The 13,952-nt window shown below is 37.8% G+C and overlaps 1 protein-coding gene across 1 annotated transcript in view; it reads left to right on the top strand.

Moving 5' to 3' along the window:
- Positions 1-5,750: 5,750 nt before the first annotated feature.
- The window catches only part of LOC306887998 (rho guanine nucleotide exchange factor 26-like), an 81,689-nt gene continuing 73,487 nt past the window's right edge, over positions 5,751-13,952 (top strand). The window contains exons 1-2 of the mRNA XM_079446083.1: positions 5,751-5,928; positions 6,572-7,771. Coding sequence (XP_079302209.1) covers positions 6,605-7,771 — 1,167 coding nt within the window. The 5' untranslated portion in view covers positions 5,751-5,928; positions 6,572-6,604. The remainder of the gene's footprint in view (positions 5,929-6,571; positions 7,772-13,952) is intronic.

Consider the following 13,952-nt stretch of genomic DNA (forward strand, 5'->3'; position numbering starts at 1 on the left):
CAGCAAGAATCAGAGTCCAATAAACAATCCAGGTCAGGGCAGGTAGCGAACAATCAGCAACGTAAACAGTCCAAGGTCGAAAGGTATAAAACGAACACAGGTAGTAAACGCTCAGTAGTGACAGCCGGGGCAAATCAAGACTTCGCAGGGAAGTGGTGTGTGTGAGTGGCTTATATGTGTGTGTGCAAATGAGATGCAGGTGTGGAGTGCAATCAGTCCCAGGTAAGAGGCATGATGGGAATTTGTGTTCAATGAGAGAGTTAATATTCGGAGACGGATCCCTCTGGTGGTGCGAGGGAGGCGGTGCAGGAACCTCCTCTGTAACAGTTAGGTAATATAAGTGCATTTTCTAATGTGGCAACTGTATTACTGAAACAATTTAAAAACGTAAACCAGTGAGATTTATGTAGCAAACATGTATATGTCTAGGTCTATACGTCTTACCTGGTCTAAGTTTTCTTTCCATGCATCAGGAATTACAGCTACACTGTGACCTGAGGTGAATTCCACAACTGAAAACATTCTGAAAGACAAGGTATATGACTATTAAAAAAAAAAAGTCAGTTGTATATTAATAGAGTTTTTTTATATAAATGTTATTTACACATGATATGTGTTTTAAAGAGATAATTTGTTGATGTCTACTTGTCATGATTTTGAAGAATAGTCAAATATATTTTTCATAGAATAAATATAGCCTTGATGAGCAGAAGAGACTCCCTTAAAAAACATTAAAAATCTTACTGATCCCAAACATTTGAGCAGCAGTGTGTGTGCATATATATATATATATATATATATATATTATATGCAAAATCTATGCCTAATATCAATATGAAACGCAATAAGATCTGATGACCTGCTGGGTTAATGAATATTAATCACGTTATCTGCCTTGGCTCAAATTGATTTGCTGAAATTAGAACATGATATTAGTGAGCCTTATTCAATGAAAACAAAGTCATTTTAACAGGGGAACAAAATGCCGTATACACATATAGTGTGCCAATTTTAATTGGCATGTCAGACTCATTCTCTGCGTGTGTGTGAGAGAAACGCAGAGCACTTTCCTCAGCCAATAATGCGCTCACTGCTCAGTATAGACAGTGAAACGTAATTGTTCTGTCAGAGTGTTCAAATGTAGGCAAGTGAAAATGTATCTGTGCTGAAATATCTTTTACACGTTTAACAAAAACTCTGGCGAGTTAAATTTAACAATTCATTGGCCAATGGCTAACGATAGACATTATTAGTCATCTAGATTGAACATTAACTTAAGAGTACGCACTTAGGTCGCTGTCTGTTGTGGTGAAATGTCAATCACGTTTCATAGCTTTATTATGGCTTATAACGTTTGGGGTCCTGTGGCTAATTTTACACAATGATTACAAAATTGGTCTCATTTTTTAAAAAGGTTTCTATTCAATGAAAAATCTGCCTTATTAAATTAACTAGTTATTTTTTTTCCTTATAGGGCCTGAAATTTTGGTCAATATTGATAATTAAACAATATTTTTCTGAATGTGTTTTTGTGCTGGCACCTTGGCTGATTTAGGTCTGTCATGGATAAATAAATATGACAATAAAACCACCAGTAGGTGGCAGCAAGTCCCTGTTTTAATAAATGACTTACTGAATCATTCATATAAAACGATTCGTTCAAAACGGCTGATTCAATAGAAACGAAACAAGTGAATGGACCGTTGAATCACTGGCTCACTCGATTCGTTCAAAAACTGATTCATTCTCGGAATGCACTAATAGGCTAGCACATTTGTGCTGATATACAGAAAAGTACATTGCTTGTGCAATGAATATAAAACGTAAAAACTCATACATGGGTATTTTTTGTTTCATTGCTGGAATTATAAGGGCATTCTAACTGTATTATAATGGACTTCATCGCGCAGTGAATGCTTTCGGACTCTCAAGACGTGTTTTTTTTTCTCTCGAAGTTGGATAATATCTTCTCTCGGTCCCTCACAGTATACATTATGTCAGGAGAATATCGTTAAATTCTAATCAAGGAAAAACATAACTTCTGTTGTCTTAAAAAACTTCAAAAGTTGCGCTTTAATCATTTTGCGTGAAAAATTACGAAATTGCTTCTGCTTGTGCGCAGTACCAAGTTCTGATTGGCCAATCGCCGTTATTTAGTTCGTAAAGGATCATAAGTAGAGAATTTTAACATTTCATGTGCATGATAAGTTTTACGTAATTTACACAAAATTAATAATCCAAAGGGGATGGTAAGGGGGGATGGTGGTTTTACAGAGGGGATGCTTTTTGTAATTTTTTTTCGACCAGGGGGATGCCATCCCCCCGTATCCCCCCTCAATGTGAGCCCTGGTGACAACGCAGTAACAACCTTAACAACACAACTTAGAACCAACAACCTTTTAGCCATGTTGTTACAACGTTGCTAAAAGGTTGGCTGCAACGTTGTGTTTGTTGGGCTCTAGCGACATCTTTTGACGTGTCCACGACGTTTCTGGGATGTTAGCCAAGATTCTAAAAAAAATTTACTTTACCACGACGTCCTCACAACGTCGCCATAAAGTAATGTCGTGCTGACCAAAGAATGACGGACTGGCGACGTCCTCACAACGTTCTGTGTTTGCTGGGCTGTAACTAGCAGTTTTGTGGTACCCATAAATACACATGAACTAGACGAAATAACTAGCAACATGGGCACTATCTTCTCTAATACATTAGAAGCTGTTGCCCCCCTCAAATTGAAAAAGGTTAGAGAAAAATGTACTGCGCCATGGTACAACAGTTATGCCCATTCTCTCAAGAAAGAAACTCGTATTCTTGAGCGCAAATGGAGAAAAACTAACTTGGAAGTTTTTAGAATTGCGTGGAAAAACAGTATGTCCAGCTATAGACAGGCTCTAAAAGCTGCCAGGGTAGAGCATATCCGCAAACTCATAGATAATAACCAAAACAATCCAAGGTTCTTATTTAGCACAGTGGCTAGACTAACAAATAAACAGACACCGCCCGATCTAAATATTCCCTCACAATTTAATAGTAATGATTTTATGAATTTCTTTACTGATAAAATAGATAACATCAGAAATACAATAACAAATGTAGATTCTACTGCGTCTAGTATTTCAGCTTCATTCATCGCACCCAAAGAAAAACTGCAGTGCTTTACAACTATAGGACAGGAAGAGCTAAATAAACTTATCAGTGCATCTAAACTAACAACGTGTTTATTAGATCCTATACCCACTAAACTACTGAAAGAGTTGTTGCCCGTAGCAGAAGAACCGCTTCTCAATATTATTAACTCATCGTTAGCCTTAGGTCACGTCCCAAAACCATTCAAGCTGGCGGTTATTAAGCCTCTTATTAAGAAACCACAACTAGATTCTAATGAACTGGCAAATTACAGACCCATTTCAAATCTTCCGTTTATGTCAAAAATTTTAGAAAAAGTTGTGTCTGCTCAATTGTGCTCCTTCTTGCAAAAAAATGATCTCTATGAAGAATTTCAGTCAGGTTTCAGGCCTCACCATAGCACAGAAACTGCACTTGTTAAAATTACAAATGACTTGCTTCTTGCTTCAGACCAAGGCTGCATCTCATTGCTAGTATTACTTGATCTTAGTGCTGCGTTTGACACTATAGACCATGATATACTCATAGATCGACTACAAAACCATATTGGTATTCAAGGGCAGGCTTTAAGGTGGTTTAAATCATACCTGTCCGATCGCTACCACTTTGTTCATTTAAATGGAGAGTCATCACAATTATCACCAGTAAAGTATGGAGTACCACAAGGATCAGTCCTAGGTCCTCTTCTATTTTCAATATACATGTTGCCTCTTGGTAATATTATTAGAAAATACGGGATTAGTTTTCATTGCTATGCTGATGATACTCAACTATATATCTCAACAAAACCAGGTGAAACTTCTAAACTATCTAAGGTAATAGATTGTGTAAAAAATTTAAAAGATTGGATGACCAATAATTTCCTCCTATTAAATTCAGATAAGACAGAGATATTACTTATTGGACCAAAAAACAATACACAGAATCTCTTGGATTACAATTTACAACTAGACGGATGCACTGTCACATCCTCTAAAGTCAAAAATCTGGGTGTTATATTAGACAGCAACTTGTCCTTTAAAAATCATATTTCCCATGTTACAAAAACAGCATTCTTCCATCTTAGAAACATTGCCAAGCTTCGAAACATGCTTCCTGTTTCTGATGCAGAAAAGCTAGTCCATGCATTCATGACCTCTAGACTGGACTATTGTAATGCACTGCTAGCTGGTTGTCCTGCATCTTCAATAAACAAGCTACAGATAGTCCAAAATGCAGCGGCTAGAGTTCTTACCAGATCAAGAAAATATGATCATATTACCCCAATTTTACAGTCTCTGCACTGGCTACCTATTCAGTTCCGTATCATTTACAAAATATTATTACTTGCCTATAAGGCCCTAAATGGTTTAGCTCCTGCGTACCTAACTTGTCTTCTACCACGCTACAATCCAACCCGCTCCTTAAGGTCGCAAAACTCTGGACTTTTGGTAGTGCCTAGGATAGCAAAGTCCACTAAAGGAGGTAGAGCTTTTTCACATTTGGCTCCTAAACTTTGGAATAGCCTTCCTGATAACGTTCGGGGTTCAGACACACTCTCTATGTTTAAATCTAGATTAAAGACACATCTCTTTAGCCAAGCATTCACATAATGCATTTTATAATCTTGTACTGTAGTATATCTGATCAAATGTACATTATTATTATTCTTTAGCTTGGGTTGAACAAATCATTTTTGCTTAGTTGGAACAGCAGCTACGCTAATTATGTCTCTATTTGTCTCTGTTTCTGCCACGGGATTAACATCCCGTGGTAATTAGGAATGACAGAAGCTTCAGTCTGGATCCAACCCCAAAATGATCTGAGATGACCGAACACCTGAGAAAAGATAATGCCAACCCCTCAGAGGACCTAAGAGGATGCCAACGCTCAGACAACATACAGAATTACCAAATGACCACTGGAACTAGTTGAGACCTTACAATCTGACTTTGCTGCAGTTAAATTGAACTGCTAGTTTGTTGGCCAGAGGATTTTGATTTTGATATTGTGCAGTTGCTTTGACACAATTTACATTGTTAAAAGCGCTATATAAATAAAGGTGACTTGACTTGACTTGACTTGGTAATCACAACTGCCACTAGCAGCGACCCCCTCCTAAAGTTTTGCCTCATGTTCTTCTACTACATCATCTACAGTGCAGCCTGGTTGTTCATCACATCGACGTGATGATCCACGACCTTTATTCACTATATGACCTGAGGCGCTGTACAGTCAGTTTCTCTCAGCCTGCACGAGGAGAGGCCAAATTGACCTGCTCCATAACCTAACCTTAAATTATGAATAATAATAATAATAATAATAAAATGTTATTTAAAATCAGATACAATAAATAAATGTTAAGTCTTTGAACACATTGCCAGATTAGCTCCACATGATGGCGCTAAGAATTAACGTATTCACGACTATATCTCTATATTGAAGCACTGAATATTACACACAAATTAGTTTATCAAGAATGACTAGGATAAAGTACAACTAATTTAGTTGATTAAGATTTCCTCTTTTGAAGTATTCTAGAGTTCACCGAGTGTCTGAGCTGAGGCAGCCACTCACACTGGCTCGATCCTCGAGCACATGACGTGAACTTGGGAGCTCTTTGCCCTCCCTGCCAAACCATCACTTATTGCACTGCTGCAGTCTCGATCTGAACACACACACGACTGCAAGACCGCAAAAGGTACGGTTTTTGGAGTTTAGAGCATTTTTATTTTTCGAGGGAAAAAAAGACCACGCTGGAATTATGCAGTCAGGAAAACAAGAGTAGAGAGCAGGATTACAGTTAATCTTCACAAAGAGGTATGCTGCATTTCTTTATAAATCTTTTGAAGTTTAGGTACGAGCACTTGATATTCCCACTAGAGAGTTACGGTAACGATAGCGCGCGTGATGAATCTTGTGTACACGATGACTGGTGTTTGTTTTTACTATTTTTCCAAATACTTAGAAAACTTATAACTCCACCAACAATACTCAGTAATGTTCATTATACAACGAAGTTAAAACCTTATTAACCTGTACATTTATAATCGTGGATGATAAAACTGTGCATCCTCGCGCACAATTTAAAGGGATAGGCTATTTCACCGTAAAGTAAAAATACTGTCAAAGAAAAAAAAAAGTACGTTTTTTCAAACATGTATGATTTTCTTCTATTTGAAGGATACATGCTATGCCAAATGCTAGTGATTGACAGCTTATCACTTAAGTCTTTTTTTTTTAACACAATGAAAGTGAATGTAACTGGGACTAATCTCATGTTCTTCTTTTTAAGTAAAGATAGTCACACAAGTTTGGAAATACATGAGAGCGTGTATATGTTTATTTTTTTATTTTATTTGTCTTTTTTTATTTTTTTTTAAGTTGATGTTATTAAGTGATCTGTATAGTTTCAGGGCACAGTTCAAATTGCAATCATGTAACTTTTCCCTCTCTCTTTCAGTTCAGACAAGGGTCATAATGATTGCTGAGTGATATGAATGGACTCATTATGGATCTTGGCAATGAAGTGGACCTCTCCAATAACAATATCACTCCTCTCTGGAAAAGACGGAATGAAAATGACATGAAGCCCAAGCCCAGGCCACTCAGTTACCAGATAGATGGAGTTCTCATGACAGACTTTCCTGTGGATGATACTTCCACTCTCACTCAGCCGGCTGAGAAGATTAGCACCAATGCATCAAACACTACAGTGCTGAAACACACTCTCAACAAACCCATGAGGAAGACTAGAGTTGTTCGGAGCATCAGTATTGGATATTTATCGAATGGACGGTTTTCGCTGTCAAAGTTCTCAAAATCGGACAATGAAAAGGATGAGGAGGCTACTACTTCCCCTAAAACAACAACATCGCCAACCAAGAATGGGAATGGTCTCAGTGTTTGGCATGACATAACAGAGCCTTTCAAACGTCTCTCCAGTCAGTTCACTGTTACCTCTCAAAGAGATCAGATTATTTTTGGGAATGCGTCTCCACCGCCAGACACTGTTTCACCAAAACATATTGTATCACCTCAGAACTTCACACGTTCACCTCCACTCCAGTCGCAGGATGCCCATGGGTCTCCCATCGACCTTCGCAGCTCCCCGTCTCACACTTCCACCTCCAGCATCGCCTCCATCTCCTCCAACCTTAGCCTCCTCTCAGAACCCCCCACATCCCGCACCCCATCCCCTGCTGAGAGGCCAGTGGGCATCTTGTTGCAAAGGCAGAGTTCAGAGTCACCTCAGGGTTTAGAGGGCAAGCGGCCCTCTTCCCCAGTCATACTGAGCACCCATAGTCCCGCAGCGCAGAAGATCGGCACCCAGCAGATCATACCCAGGGGGCTTGTCTCCGACACACGCCTCAGCAAGCCTTCTCAGAAATTTTTGGACACTGGTAAAAGTGCCTTCCGGCCGCGAAGCATGTTTGAGACTGGGTCTTCTTTCTCCACCAGTAAGGAGGATGAGCTGTATGGAGATGAGAACGCAGGACTGCTGACAAGAGGCCAGCGCTCCAAATCGTATCGCCGAGCAATGGTCAGTGGTGTAGATATAGATGTGCCATCTTTAGACCCAAAGGCCAAACGATTGTCTGAGCCTGTGCTGAAAGGAGTCACTGAGGAGAGACTGTCTTGTGTGAGTCCATCCAAGAGCAAAGTGAGTTGAACACTAAATGTTGAGTAGAAAGTAATTTTGCTTCTTCCTGCCACTGGCTAATGGCTATGATGTCTCTGCAGTGGTTAAACTTGAGATAACGGGCTAATAGTATTGTGTGATTTTGACAAAAAAATGATACTGAGATTTTGTCAATAACTAAAATTAGACAATATTTTTTTGCTGTTGGTTTTTGTGCTGGTTCTTTTTCTGGTTTCAGCCAGTCGATGGGAAGCATACCTATGTTCCCGGAGTCCTATGTTAGGTGGCACATAACGAACACGTGAAAAAGGGTCCTAAGTTCCCCAGATCAATGGTCTATTAACACGCATTGAGGAAATTTAAAGATTAGGATTCATTTTATCTAACCCTAACGCAATAAAAAATGTGCAATTTAGTACAAGCTCAACTGAACAACAAAGGTGGAGATTCCTTTAATAATTTACTTGTTGCTGAGAAGGTAGACTTTATGGAGGGCTGTCATGAAATCATTGTTAGAGAATTAGATCAGTACAATAGTTATCCAAGACCATATGATAATTCATTTTTTGAGTTATTAGAACATAGGCACTGTATACCCTGGGAAACACAATAATGTGTTGCTTGTGTGCCATATAAACTAGTCAGTCTGCAGATTTGAGTTGACAGATTCCATAGAAAACCACATAGTATATGAAAGCTTCAGACTTTGATTCCATCCAGTCGGAGGAAAAGTTAAAAGTTGTGTAGTGTATTCCTGCCTTTACACTCAACAGCTAAGCTGCATATTCTGGTTTAGAGATCTTAAACTGAATTTTGACAGCTTTGAGCAGAGTGACGCATCTCTGACACAATAAAGTCATTAACAAAAAGTAATCGGATGTGTAAAAATGTGTTCGGTCTTAAAGTGACAGCAGCATAATTTTTTAAATAAAATTTGCTAAAATATGAAAAGTCACAGAGTCATTTATGCAGCTGATTATTATTATTATTATTTTCCAAATTGCTAATTCATTCATGAAGCAAGTAACTGTCTTATGAATTGGTCTCTAATATATGGAAGAAAAATAATGACAAATGTCTTTGAAACAAAAACGCACCTTGAATTGCACTAAATGAAAAAATAATGTATTGCATTAACAGTGCTTTTATTTTAATGCCTTGCATTTTCAGGGCTTGCATTTTTAGGGGCTGAAATCCAACATAGTTGTATATTCAAGCTGTGAATATTTCAATTCAAAACATTTCACACACATTTTCATGATTAAAAATTCAATAATTCATATTCTCCTTCTAGAGTTCACTTCCAAAATATTCAATCTTGTTAAAAAATATGACGTATAATATTTGACAGGCAATTTTCGGTCCATTTTATTTCACTTTACAAATTCGCTTCCACAAATTCAGTGGTTCACATTTGGCATTGCACATCTGGGAACTAATACACATTGACCACAATTAATCATAACCTTATATTCAATACTTTTTGCAACCTCCATAACCTATAATGCCTGATGAGTTTGGAGAACACAAGAGATCAGAGACAATTCCTTTATCCAGAATCTCTCTAGACCCTTCAGATCAACCCATTTTGATTTTGATTTTGATGTTTTTAGATCATTGTCCTGTTGGAAGATCCAGCCTTGACCCATTATATGATGTCTAGCAGGGACAGTCAGGCTTTGATTTTTTTTTTTTTTTTGATCTGATGCTGTTTGATTTTACACATGAGGCAGTTTTTTATCCCTATGTGCTGGATCCCAACTTGAGTTAAATTTACTTAAATTTAGATCCATCTGACCGTAGAACCTGCACATAGCTGACAGGAGTGGCACCCGGTGTGGTCTTCTGTTGCTGTAGCCCTTCCTCTTCAAAGTTTAACATTTTGTAACTTCTTATGCATTCATTGATTGTAATAAGTTGTTAATTGAGTAATTGGTGCCTTTCTATCAGCTCAAACCAGTCTGGACATTCTCCTCTGACCTTTGGCATTCACAAGGCATTTTTGCCCCCACAGAACTGCCGCTCCCTGCGTATTTTCTCCTCTTTGGACCATTCTTTGTAAACCTGTTTGTTGTGTGTGAAAATCTGAATTGATCAATACTTAAACCAGCCCTTCTGGGACCAACAGCCATGCCATGTTCAAAATCACTTAAATTCTGATGCTCAGTTTGAACTTTGAAGCAGTTTGTCTTTTATATGTCTATATGCCTAAATGCATTGCTGCTGCCATGTGATTGGCTGATTAGAGATTTGCATTAACAAGCAGATGAACAGGTTTACCTAAAAGGGTGTATATAGGGTAAACGTACCTATTAAGCTCACCAAAATCTACATTGAGACATTTGTAGTGCACAAGATATTGGTTTCAGTACAAAAAAGTTGTTAAAATAAAACATTAATCTCTCACACAAAAATATTTAATATTTTAAATTAAATTAAAACAAGCAATTCAATTAAGATATACATTATTAAATTCAAAAAGTCTGTCTGTGCTTAATGGGTGCATTTTTGCTCACATCATGTTTTATTAAAAATTCTTGTTTAAGATTTTGTTTTTTTTAAATATATTTTTTGAGGGTTAAAAAAACAAAACACTAAAATCAAGCAACAAGGTATTTAAGTCGATCAGTTATATATTCATAATGAAGTGTCATCTAAGCACATATCAACATCTATACTAGTCCACGTTCAGCTAAGTAACACATTCAAAAATCAAATAAAACATTTACTTCATGGGGATGAACACAGAAACTAGCTTCATAATGAAACCTCTTTTTAGAATGGATGTAAACTTTTCTATAGTCTCTTAAAGGAACACTCCACTTTTTTTTTGGAAATAGGCTCATTTTACAACTCCCCTAGAGTTAAACAGTTGAGTTTTACCGTTTTTGAATCCATTCAGCCTATCTCCGGGTCTGGCGGTAGCACTTTTAGCTTATCTTAGCATAGATCATTGAATCGGATTAGATCATTAGCATCTTGCTCAAAAATGAGCAGAGTTTCGATAATTTTCCTATTTAAAACTTGACTCTTCTGTAGCTACATCGTGTACTACGACTGACAGAAAATGAAAAGTTACGATTTTCTGGGCCGATATGGCTAGGAACTTACTCTCATTCCGGCGTAATAATAATCAAGGAACTTTGCTGCCGTACCATGAGTGCAGCAGGTGCAATGCTATTACGCAGCGCCTGAAAGTAGTCCCCAGCTATATCATAACTAGTTAACCTAGCTGGGGACTACTTTCAGGTTTCAGATTTGAGTTGACAGAATCCATAGAAAATCAATTAACTTAACTTAAAGTGACAACCATCAGTTAATATTTAATATGAATATTTATCTATTTACATAGATGTTCAATGTGGAGGACCTTAAAGAGTGCACACTGAGCTTAATTGGAACAGAATTTTTTTTTACTAATTTCATGTAATATTATTAAAATGACAAGATTTTTGATAAATAAATAGTCTAGGTCATGTATTAAGTTCATATATATTTTAATATGAACAACTATTATTAACAATTACTATGAAATTATACTTTTTCTTACACGATGTCACACTGAAGCTGTGTGATTTTCATAGTAGTGCACCCTTTAAGCTCTCCTTAAAATGAAATCTTTAAAAATTACAGCACGGTAAAACTACAGACCAGCAATAAACTGTCAATTTATAATATTATGGATGTAAAAGTACAAGCCAGTAATGCCTGTGAAGTAATATGTTAGCGTAGCACACAATCTTATACAGCTAGTCAGCTAACTGTGTTCTGTAGCATCTGCGCTATGTTGCTAAAACTATCTTTTGGATCTAATGTAATTATTTCCCACATCTAAGTTCCAGGTTATAATATGCAAAAGTCTAAACATTAATCTCTTAATTTTACAATAAGTAGTGAAATGTACCCAAAATAAAGGCTTAAACATCTAAAAACGTATCCTCTTCTCCATATGATGTTATTCATCCTAGATTTCTAAAACAAATTGTTGATTCAGTTGGACCGGGCCTAGTGTCCTTTTTTAATAAGTGTCTTTTAACAGGTGTGGTTCCTGCTTATTTGAAAGTGGCTACTGTCACACCTCACCTCAAGAAGCCTTCACTCGACCTGTCTGTTTTAAAAAATTATCGCCCTATCTCTGTTCTACCATTTGTTTCAAAGGTTTTGGAAAAGATTGTGTTTTTCCAGCTTCAATCTTTTCTTGCTCTAAACAGTTTGTTTGAACACTTTCAATCTGGTTTTAAGGTTGCTCACAGTACCGAATGAGCCCTCTTGAGAGTGTTAAATGACATCTTCTTAGCCACTGACACAGGGGACTCTGTGGTCCTTGTTCTCTTAGATTTATCAGCTGCTTTTGACACTATCAACCATTCCATATTAATTAATAGACTTGAATCTTGGGTGGGTCTCTCTGGCACAGTTTTAAAGTGGTTTCAGTCATTCCTGTCGGATAGGAAATATGTGGTTAGGCTAGGAGATTTCTTCTCTTCCACTTAAAAAAGTAAAAAGTCGTGACGTATTGTCAAGTATGGTGACCCATACTCGAAATTGGTGCTCTGCCGTTAACCCATCCAAGTGCACACACACAGCAGTGAGTAGTGAACAAATCCACACACACACACACACACACACACACCGTGAACACACACCCGGAGCAGTGGGCAGCCATGCTGCGGCGCCCGGGGAGCAATTGGGGGTTCGGTGCCTTGCTCAAGGGCACCTCAGTCGTGGTATTGAGGGTGGAGAGAGCGCTGGACGTTCCCTCCCCCCACCTACAATTCCTGCCGGCCGGGGGCTCGAACTCGCAACCTTTCGATTACGAGTCCGACTCTCTAACCATTAGGCCACGACTTCCCCTGGCCACTTCCTTTTTTTCCTGTGGTCTTCCTCAAGGTTCTGTCTTAGCTCCCACCTTATTTTCACTATATATGCTGCCTCTAGGCTCCATTTTTAGGAAACACGGGATGTCATTTCACTTCTATGCTGATGACACCCAAATTTATCTACCTTTTAAGAAAAACAATCCTATGGCCATGAATGCTCTGTTGTCTTGTTTAGATGAAGTTAAATCTTGGTTATTTCAAAACTTCTTATCTCTAAATGAAGAAAAAACTGAGGTGATAGTTTTCGGTCCATCGGATAATATGAAGGACTCTGATTTTGACCTAGGACCTTTATCTGCTTTTAGGTCCTCACAGGTACGGAACCTGGGTGTTTTGTTGGATGACACGCTAAAATTTGATAAATTTCCACCGTGATTGGATCTAGTTTTTATCAGCTCCGTACACTTGCAAAAATCAAAAATTTTCTCACCGACAAGACTCTGGAGATGGCCGTTCATGCTTTTCTTACGTCGCGTCTAGATTATTGTAATTCTTTATATTGTGGCATCTCTAAATCACAAATTGCCCGTCTTCAATTGGTCCAGAACGCTGCTGCTAAGTTTCTTTTAAAAAAGAAAAAAAGGGATCATGTCACTCCGCTCCTGAAGGCCCTTCACTGGTTGCCTATCCAATTTAGAATACACTTCAAAATTGTATTATTTGTTTTTAAATCGTTACATCATCAAGCACCCATTTACCTATCCGAATTGCTCCACCAGTATACCCCTTTGAGAAGTTTGAGATCCTGCGACCAGAACCTCCTCTTAATTCCACACTCTAGACTCAAGCGTAGAGGTGACCGTGCCTTTTCAGTAATTGGGCCTCGTCTTTGGAATGACTTGCCAGTTGAGATTAGAACGGCTCCTAGTCTGACGATTTTTAAATCACTCTTAAAAACCTATTTGTTTTCAATGGCCTATTAGGTTGTATTTTATCTATTCCATTTCTTATTTATGTGTCTTGTTTCCTTTTAATTTTTCTTGTGGATGCTTCCAAGTGTAAAGCACTTTGGTCAGTCTTCTGGCTGTTTTAAATGTGCTATATAAATAAAGTAAACTTGAAACTTGAAAAACGTACATTTAAGGGGCTCCTCTTTTGGTGAAAGTTTTTAGACCGCTTTCAAAATGGCCGCCAGACAGTGTGAACACATGGAGACCCATATCTCAGTGTGCAATGATCTAATTGACTTGAAATTATAGAAGGTTTATAATAACAAACATATTTGGTTAAGACATCAAGTAGGATAATTATTATTATTTTTTTATAATCTGATCTCAAAAATGGAAGTGTGCTTAATGGGTACGTGAGCTTAATAGGTACGT

The sequence above is a fragment of the Barbus barbus genome, assembly GCF_936440315.1.
Source record: "Barbus barbus genome assembly, chromosome: 22".
Lineage (NCBI taxonomy): Eukaryota > Metazoa > Chordata > Actinopteri > Cypriniformes > Cyprinidae > Barbus > Barbus barbus.